Source organism: Coregonus lavaretus (genome assembly GCF_964263955.1).
Source record: "Coregonus lavaretus genome assembly, chromosome: 37".
Classification (NCBI taxonomy): domain Eukaryota; kingdom Metazoa; phylum Chordata; class Actinopteri; order Salmoniformes; family Salmonidae; genus Coregonus; species Coregonus lavaretus.
Genome location: NC_140024.1, coordinates 9077720 through 9088004, shown reverse-complemented (window position 1 = coordinate 9088004; position 10285 = coordinate 9077720). Strand labels below are relative to the sequence as shown.

The 10285-nt window shown below is 41.0% G+C and overlaps 1 protein-coding gene across 1 annotated transcript in view; it reads left to right on the top strand.

Annotated features, from left to right (window-relative positions):
* Nucleotides 1-4088: 4088 nt before the first annotated feature.
* LOC311111189 (cadherin-8-like) overlaps nucleotides 4089-10285 on the top strand; it is a gene marked incomplete at both ends in the record, with an annotated part of 72116 nt that continues 65919 nt past the window's right edge. Inside the window, one exon of the mRNA XM_084153885.1 lies at nucleotides 4089-4343. Within this exon, the coding sequence (XP_084010011.1) occupies nucleotides 4089-4343 (255 nt within the window). The remainder of the gene's footprint in view (nucleotides 4344-10285) is intronic.

The window sequence follows — 10285 nt, the reverse complement described above, 5'->3', positions numbered from 1 at the left end:
TTGGCTATTTCCGCCACACCCGTTGCTGACAGTTGTATAAAAACGAGCACACAGCCATGCAATCTCCATAGACAAACATTGGCAGTAGAATGGCCTTATTGAAGTGCTCAGTGCCTTTCAACGTGGCATCGTCATAGGATGTCACCATTCCAATAAGTCAGTTCGTCAAATCTCTGCCCTGCTAGAGCTGCCCTGGTCAACTGTAAGTGCTGTTATTTTGAAGTGGAAACGTTTAGAAGCAACAACGGCTCAGCTGCGATGTGGTAGGCCACACAAGCTCACAGAAATCGCCTGTCCTCAGTTGCAACACTCACTACCGAGTTCCAAACTGCCTCTGGAAGCAAGTCAGCACAAGAACTGTTCGTTGGGAGCTTCATGAAATGGGTTTCCATGGCCAAGCAGCCGCACACAAGCCTAAGATCACCATGCGCAATGCCAAGCTTCGGCTGGAGTTGTGTAAAGCGTGCCGCCATTGGACTCTAGAGCATTGGAAACGCGTTCTCTGGAGTGATGAATCACGGTTCAACATCTGGCAGTCCGACGGACGAATCTGGGTTTGGCGGATGCCAGGAGAACGCTACCTGCCCCAATGCATATGCCAACTGTAAAGTTTGGTGGAGGAGGAATAATGGTCTGGGGCTGTTTTTCATGGTTCGGGCTAGGCCCCTTAGTTCCAGTGAAGGGAAATCTAAAGCCTACAGCATACAGTGGCATTCTAGACGATTCTGTGCTTCCAACTTTGTGGCAATGAATTGGAACTCTGACTGCGAGCCAGGCATAATCGCCCAACATCAGTGCCCCACCTCACTAATGCTCTTGTGGCTGAATGGAAGCAAGTCCCCACAGCAATGTTTCAACTAGTGGAAAGCCTTCCCAGAAGAGTGGAGGCTGTTATAGCAGCAAAGGGAGGGGGGGACCAACTCCATATTAATTCCTATGATTTTTAAATGACATTTTCGACGAGCAGATGTACACATACTTTTGGTAATGTAGTGTATCTTTGAAACAATACTCTACCACCGGCCCGACCATTAAAGTTGTGTAGTGTCTGAGCGCGTGCAATAATTTCCGAGGCTGTTGACCTGCCTCTTCATCAGTCCAATGAGCGCGGCAAAAGGGGAGGCTCTTCCCACTGAACATTTCTCCTCCATCTCCTCACTTTTCTAGTCAGCAAGCCAGCCTGTCGGAGCTACAATAAGTAGTGCCGCTGCGGGGTTACTCAAATGTAAGGATTTCCACCGCGTCTTCACACTTTTTGTTCTATTTTTTCATTTGTAAACGTCTGTCCTCGATTGAAAAGAGAAACGCAATTGCAATGCATTTAATCCATTTTTGAAAGGGTGAAATGGTGCAAGCAAAAGGATGCGAGATACTGTAGTAAGTAACACGGAAATGTATTAACAGGTGCATGAAAATGTTTGGGAGAGAACAGGGCTTTTGTTTGATCTTCTGTTGCATGTTTACATCTCGTTCTGCATATCAAAACCACTCAGAGATTAGCTTGTGCACGAGGACTGCACAATGAGTCGAAATAAAGGTTGCAACTGACCGGGTAACTATCTATGTGAAAACTATTTAGGAAGTGCAGCTTTCCAGTGTCGTAGCCTATTTTCAGCTCCGTGTATTTTTCTCTCGCTTCGATGGATAGAAAAGGAAACTACATTTGTTGAATGCTTAACTTCCTACCAGGCAGTGCAATTGAGACGACGTGCTGTCCATTTTCAGTGAAGCCATAGCATGTAAGTAGTTTAACTTAGCAACTTGTCTTCGTTTTTTTGTGGTTGTCAACCATTTAAAATGAATGAGAAAATCATACATTGTTGACCAGGCGTTATGTTGTCACTTTAGACATTTATTCTGAATTGCTTATTGCCTACGTGTTGTAGCCTATTCTGTTTCTCAAAGATGCAAGCTACGAATAGGCTAGTAGTTGTAGCCCAACGATACCTCATGTGGAGCTGTCCACTCCGAGTGGTGCTGAAACCAGCCGGCACCAAGCTAATACGGAACCGGTCTCCATGTAATTCAACGCAGTTTTCAGTCATCATTAAGCATAACTACAATGTTTGGATGTTTCTGATGTTTCTATTCCTTTATTCCTTTATTCCAATAACAGTAAGTGAACGTGATTAGGCAGCAGTCATACAGATGCATTGTTAGGCTTCTCGGGTGAATAATTAACATAGCCATAGCATGTTTCAATGTAGACGACATGGCAAGTTTGTTTATGCAAAGACGACATGGCAAGTTTGTTTATGCAATATATTGCATAAACAAACTTGCCATGTCGTCTACATTGGAACATGCTATGGCTATGTTAATTATTCACGGAGAAGCCTAACAGTGCATCTGTATGACTGCTGCCTAATCACGTTCACACACATATATATATATATATATATATATATATATATATATATATATATATATATATATATATATATTCAACTGTATACGGGAGGCCAGTATGAAAAAAATATATAAAAAAATATGGATGCACTCACTAACTGTAAGTCGCTCTGGATAAGAGCATCTGCTACATGACTAAAATGTAAAAATGTAAATAACCACGGTTTACTATTTTCTATTATTATTTGGCAGTGGGTATGTTGTCATGTTTTGCTTGGCACTAAGAGTAGGTATTTGAAATCCATCCAGTTCATAGAGCGATTATGTCTGTCTACTGTCTGCTTTTATGCCTGACTTGTTTATCACCGTTTATTTTACTAATATCTAATAGCTATGTCCTACATAGGCCTTTATCAATAAATCCTTATGAACTCCAATGCTGTCACTGCTTTCTTTTTACTTGACCAACTTTGATAAATGAAGAGACCGTTTTTGAGGGTGTGCATTTGCCCGTGGGATTTTAAAAATTATTTTATTAATGAGGAGAATGATTGGTCTTTTCCCATTTCATATTGTTTCATTTCAATTGACATAATGTGGAAGAGTCCCTCACTGGTCTGTATATGCTATTTAAAATCCTATGAATCCTATGATTGCAGGACTAAAATTTCCATCTGTATGCACATTCCAACATGCCACTATGAATGGTATATTTGTAAAACAGTTTGTGTACCACAATATTAACACTGATTTCTCTCCTTACAGTCAGAATAATAGTTGATTTTCATTCAATCACTGGTTGTATAGAAGTAGTAGTTGAGTTGATAAACAAGATTATATCATATTACTCCAAGCATGATCTCATCAGGGATATAAGTACTTGCAGCATTGCTGAAATAGAATACCTGGTCTGTGGGATCTTTCCAAGCCTCAATTACAGTGACATATGGGACATTTGATTCATATGGCTAGGGTATTTGCTGAAAAGCATATTAGTAAATACATTTTATTCAAAGTAATATGAAAACAATAATCGTAACCAACATGTAATTGCTCCAAATCTTTCTAGGATAATCTCCAGAACATCAGATTAAAGATAGGCAATCTCATGTATCAGACTTGACCAGATGTATTAGACCAGAGACACAATCATTTACCCAACATTGTAGCAGTCTGATATGAGCACAGGATCACACAGGGTAATGCTTGCTGCTGCTTTATACCATTTGTAATGAAGAGGACTGACTCTTCAGATCTTCCTGCTCCTGTCAAAATCACATAGAGATGACAGACAGCAATGTATTTGTTTTCCTTGATTGATAGACGGTTGATATAATCGTTATCGTCCATTGATTATCATCAACTAACTCTAGTGATTGTTTGTATGAGTCTCCTTAAATATTGCTTTAAAAGTCAGGTACCACTGATCTAAAGTGAGGACCTTGATTTGCTCATTCATGTTCCTTCCTTTGAATTCTGGAGTTGCCTTGTAATTTATACGATTAAAACAGATCACCTCTGTTTGCTCCCTTTTAGATCTTTCACACTGCTGGAACACCAAATGGATGGTGTATTGAGTACTACATCCCCTCACCATTTGCAATGGAGGCAAATGAAGCCATGTGAGTGACCTTTATCGCACAATGAATGCAAGCTCTGACGCTCAAAGAAGGAAGAAGTAACCTTTGTTTATCATCTAAGGGAGAGCTGTTGATCTTGGGTAAATAAGTGTCATAACAATGCCCAAACGGTCCGAGGAGATGCTGACAGACGTGTGGACTTCCTTGTTGCTTGTGTGGATTACGTGTGTTCCTTATACATCCATGACCCCCATCATCAGCCAGTCCAAAAGTTTACAAACTGGTTCCACTGCGCTCCTACGTGGCCTCGCCGAAGGACAAAGAATACTTAGTCGAGCCAAGAGAGGATGGGTTTGGAATCAAATGTTTGTGTTGGAGGAGTTCTCTGGACCAGATCCAATTCTAGTTGGCAGGGTGAGTACTGTAATTGTCAACTGTATATTAAGCTTGCTTATCGTTTGGAAACATTAATTCAGCCATTTGAATGCTCCACGATTTATTTTTACATTTCTTTGGGATAGTTTTAGTGCTGGAGAGAGAGACAGACACTGGCCTGATCTCATGCAGGGTTTTGGAGAGAAAAAACTAAATCCACAGCGACCAAATTCTGCGCTGAGGCGTTTTGTGTAGTGTCCCTGAAATATGGAATAACAGAGTGAAAATGAATAACTAATGATGCGTTACATTGCAGTGGAATGACCTACAGTACAACCATATATACAGTAGAAATATCTACGCATTGTTTTATTCTATATTTTTCTTTTCTATTTTTTCTTTTCTTTCTTTTGTTGGCCAGGGTATTGGGTGTGGTTTTCCTTTGAAGTATTTGTCATAGGAACTCAAGGATGAAAAGGGCTATTTTTGCTACGTTTCATTGTTGAGCATTTGAAAGAGCCCTATAATCTAAAGGATGAGGGACACCTGGTACCTGGCCTGTGTAGACGTGGCAGGGCCAAGGCCCAGAGCCCAGGGCCCAGTGAGGGTTGTTGACGAGGCAGGCCAAAGCAGCTTGTTCACAGCTCTTTGCAAGAACGCACCTGGGGAGTCTCAACCTGGCAGCTACCACCTCTGACCATTACCCAACCACTCTGGCACATGCAACAGAATATGCCATCAAGGATAATATTTGACCCCACAGTAGCAGGATTTACACGTACCGTACAGCAGTTGTTTATCTATTTATTGATGAGGTTATTTCTTGCTGTATATTTTGTAGCTTAATGCTGTCCTGATATTTACTGCTAGTAGTTAGAGGCAAGCTGAAATGACAAGGCAGCTATTATATTATTTGAATGATTGTTGCACCTACAGTGGGGAAAAAAAGTATTTAGTCAGCCACCAATTGTGCAAGGTCTCCCACTTAAAAAGATGAGAGAGGCCTGTAATTCTCATCATAGGTACACGTCAAATATGACAGACAAAATGAGATTTTTTTTCTCCAGAAAATCACATTGTAGGATTTGTTATGAATTTATTTGCAAATTATGGTGGAAAATAAGTATTTGGTCAATAACAAAAGTTTCTCAATACTTTGTTATATACCCTTTGTTGGCAATGACACAGGTCAAATGTTTTCTATAAGTCTTCACAAGGTTTTCACACACTGTTGCTGGTATTTTGGCCCATTCCTCCATGCAGATCTCCTCTAGAGCAGTGATGTTTTGGGGCTGTCGCTGGGCAACACGGACTTTCAACTCCCTCCAAAGATTTTCTATGGGGTTGAGATCTGGAGACTGGCTAGGCCACTCCAGGACCTTGAAATGCTTCTTACGAAGCCACGCCTTCGTTGCCCGGGCGGTGTGTTTGGGATCATTGTCATGCTGAAAGACCCAGCCACGTTTCATCTTCAATGCCCTTGCTGATGGAAGGAGGTTTTCACTAAAAATCTCACGATACATGGCCCCATTCATTCTTTCCTTTACACGGATCAGTCGTCCTGGTCCCTTTGCAGAAAAACAGCCCCAAAGCATTATGTTTCCACCCCCATGCTTCACAGTAGGTATGGTGTTCTTTGGATGCAACTCAGCATTCTTTGTCCTCCAAACACGACGAGTTGAGTTTTTACCAAAAAGTTATATTTTGGTTTCATCTGACCATATGACATTCTCCCAATCCTCTTCTGGATCATCCAAATGCACTCTAGCAAACTTCAGACGGGCCTGGACATGTACTGGCTTAAGCAGGGGGACACGTCTGGCACTGCAGGATTTGAGTCCCTGGCGGCGTAGTGTGTTACTGATGGTAGGCTTTGTTACTTTGGTCCCAGCTCTCTGCAGGTCATTCACTAGGTCCCCCCGTGTGGTTCTGGGATTTTTGCTCACCGTTCTTGTGATCATTTTGACCCCACGGGGTGAGATCTTGCGTGGAGCCCCAGATCGATGGAGATTATCAGTGGTCTTGTATGTCTTCCATTTCCTAATAATTGCTCCCACAGTTGATTTCTTCAAATCAAGCTGCTTACCTATTGCAGATTCAATCTTCCCAGCCTGGTGCAGGTCTACAATTTCGTTTCTGGTGTCCTTTGACAGCTCTTTGGTCTTGGCCATAGTGGAGTTTGGAGTGTGACTGTTTGAGGTTGTGGACAGGTGTCTTTTATACTGATAACAAGTTCAAACAGGTGCCATTAATAGAGGTAACGAGTGGAGGACAGAGGAGCCTCTTAAAGAAGAAGTTACAGGTCTGTGAGAGCCAGAAATCTTGCTTGTTTGTAGGTGACCAAATACTTATTTTCCACCATAATTTGCAAATAAATTCATAAAAAATCCTACAATGTGATTTTCTGTCATAGTTGACGTGTACCTATGATGAAAATTACAGGCCTCTCTCATATTTTTAAGTGGGAGAACTTGCACAATTGGTGGCTGACTAAATACTTTTTTCCCCCACTGTATATCTCAATCCCTATCCCACCATTGCAATATTAGAAACACATCATTTTATGTTCAATCATTGCCAAACATAACAGTGATAAAGAAGGAATTCATGCTGATCTTAATTTATAGCACAATGGTACTATAAAGCAAGGGCTTCATGGTTAGGTAGAAGTCTCTAAATATTCATGAGGTGGAAAATGGAGCCGTACAGTACTGTCTGAAAGCCCAAAGTTTGGCAGGATGTCACCTAATTTAGCACTCTAACTTGATTTCTTTGGGGGATTATTGTCACATTGGTATATCAATAAATCACGTGCTCTCATGCGATGTTTACGCCTGTGTTTTCCAAATCCCATACGAACACAAAAATGTTGTTAAGTGCAGCATTCATATTTCACAAGTCTCAATTAAACAGCCTCTGTCGTATCCTCCAATGGCTCTTCGTCAGAGAGACGAAATAAACAAACACACTGGATCCCTGTAATGATCTCCTAGGTGTATCTTTGAATTAGACTGATGCAGCTTTTGGCATGCATATAGAGTTGGTCTCACTGATGGAGAAAAATTGCCAGGAGGGTTCATAACAAATAAGGATAGTACTCAAATCTGTTTGGTTTTAGGTGTGCATGAAGCCTCTGTTCTTGGTCGGGGATTGCTTTAAGTATATTTAGCCGTTGTCACTCAAAATAATTAGCATGTGTAGGTTGAAGGACATTGCAAGGATTGTAGGAGTTAGTTTGGTTGAGGATGGATTTGTCTCGCATTTGCGAGACAGTGTCAATGAGTTGCATTATTATTCACAAGGTTAAGTACTCATGAGCATGTCTGGCAGAGCAAAGATAAATTCAATGTTGCAGTAAAATACAGGTGTAGGATCTTAATTTGATCACCCTGTTGTTGCAGGAAATGTCTTGCATAGCAGGAAATGCCAACTTGTAGTGTATTCAAGGTTTAAAAAGGCTTCTAATTTATTTATTTTTTCAACGAAAAGATGTATGAACCTCCACAAAAATGTCAATTAATTTTAATCCACACAATAATTCACATTAAAACCTGTTGCTGCAGGAATATTTTCCTGCTGTGAGAAACTGGTCAAATTAAGATCCTACACCTGTATGATATCTCTCTCTCTCTCTCTCTCTCTCTCTCTCTCTCTCTCTCTCTCTCTCTCTCTCTCACTATCTCTCTCTCTCTCTCTCTCTCTCTCTCTCTCTCTCTCTCTCTCTCTCTCTCTCTCTCTCACACTCTCTCGCTCTCTCTCTCTCTCTCTCTCTCTCTCTCTCTCTCTCTCTCTCTCTCTCTCTCTCTCTCTCTCTCTCTCTCTCTCTCTCTCTCTCTCTCTCTCTCTCTCTTTCACTCTCACTCTGTCTCTCTCTTTCTCACACTTAATTAAAAAATGAATCAAATGGAAGTGGGAGGTGTGATTCAAATGGGTCATACAGATCTCAGTTTTTCAGTGCAGCCTGTGGTTGTGGGTTGATTATCGAGGAACCTCAGGCCAAGATTAGACTCATTCCATCCTTTAGATTTTATTGTGCGGCACTCTGATGTTTAATTATACATAGATCTCCTGTCTTGTCAGCGACCGAGCTCCCCTTGAGTTCCTGCTGGCATTGGAAGGAGTCTATTAGCATAAATGTAAAAGTGAGAATGGCGGTGTGGGAGTGTGAGATGGTCACAATGCGTGACAACGTCATCCTTGCTGTTCTTTACAGCACTGCCATTCTGACATTGTGATTCACTGAGCTGGATCTGCGTCACCCTGTGTCACTCCCATTTGAAGGGAATGCAGTACCTGTAAAACTGAAGCTGACGAGACAGCTGTGAAAGCTTGTTGCTCCAATGTAGAAGTGGTGTGCGGGGGATTTTAAAATTAACCGTGACTGAGCAATGTCTCCAAAAATAATGACTCATTAAGAGCAATGTGAGTGCAGGTGTGAGATTAGATTTAGAATTGTAGAACGTCATATTAATGCCATAAAGTGTATATTCTGGCATGACGTTGTATTTATTTTATTTTTGTGTAAAATCCCTATATCTTCCTCGGACTACTGTGTGAACTTCTCACAAATCCTAGTCTAAGCCAGGATAGTACGTTTTCATGATTACTTCTTCTACTTTTCATCCTTAGCTTTAACTCTCTGTCATTTTAATAATTGAATGTTACAAAGTGCACACTCATTTTCAACCACGAAACAAAACATTACATTGAAAGGAGAGATACATATTCAGCGAATCACATTTTTTCCGAAACAGATTCTGTTTGTAAAGTGTCAAATTGATTATGGTCTTCTGTCACAGTGTGCTGTATCTCACATAGCACTGATGCAACTTTCATTTTCCTTTTCTTTTGATCTCATTTATTATAATGTTTTTAAGAATGGACTCCATTCTTCCATTGTGGTGCAGATGTATCCAAATGAAACAAATCCTGACTGATCCTGTTTCTTATTGTCCAATGCTTTTATCCCTGATACAATTGTATGTGTTTTGCACAAAGAGAATTGATGATAAGCCATTCATATTCAACAATTCAGACTGAACTACAAGATTGTGAGGACTGACAGTAATAAAGAGAGAAATTGGCTTGATATTTATGCAGCAAAGAAAATGAAATATATTTTTGTCGGCAGAAAATATTTCATTTTTCTGTTCCAAACAAGCTATCTGACACCAGAAGATGGATAGCATGCAAGGCCTGCAAGTAGTGAGGGCCTGGATATAGATCCTGTACCTTTCTCATCCCTGCTACCTTTTCTTTCGTTAGATGGACACTGATCTTTATCACATTAAACAATAAAACAACGACTGATTTGATTAATATCACCCATATATTGATGCTAACTGTTTATCAACAGCTTCTCAGCATCACTTAATTTTGAAATATGTCATAGATATATTTTCACCTAGAGCAACAACTCTTAGTGCTCTGCTCCTCACAGGTGAAAAGACACTCATCAGGTATCCAGTCAAGTCCCACATGTTTGTTTATTCCATAAGAGTACCAAGGAGCTGACTGAAGTTATACTCCTATACGCCTGTCAGTGCTGGGGGATTGGCTCTCTCCTTCTGTATGATATGGTTAGTAAAGTGAGAGGGACTCTTGAGTCCTGGAAAGCTTGTCCTCAGGGGCAATGGAGTGGGGGTGACGGTGTAAAGTTCGTCGTATTCCACTTCAATAATGCGTGGCGGCAAGCTCTCTCTGGGTGTTGGCGCTGCTGCAGACAACCTCATTTTTGGAGCTTCCTGACGAGGGGTTTTTAGTAGATCAAAGGTCTCCTCTGATCCCCCCTCGATTTAGCCCTGCCAAAGTGCACTGTGATCTGAGAAGACCTCACACGTGTTAATCTGCATTTGCTTAGGGTAGACGGAGTCAGTGCAGGTTCTAGTGGATATCGAGCTTCACTCTTGATTGAAGGCTTCGGAGTGGGAGTTAACAAGAGTATTACTCCTCATTCATGAAATATAATGTTGAGACGAAAT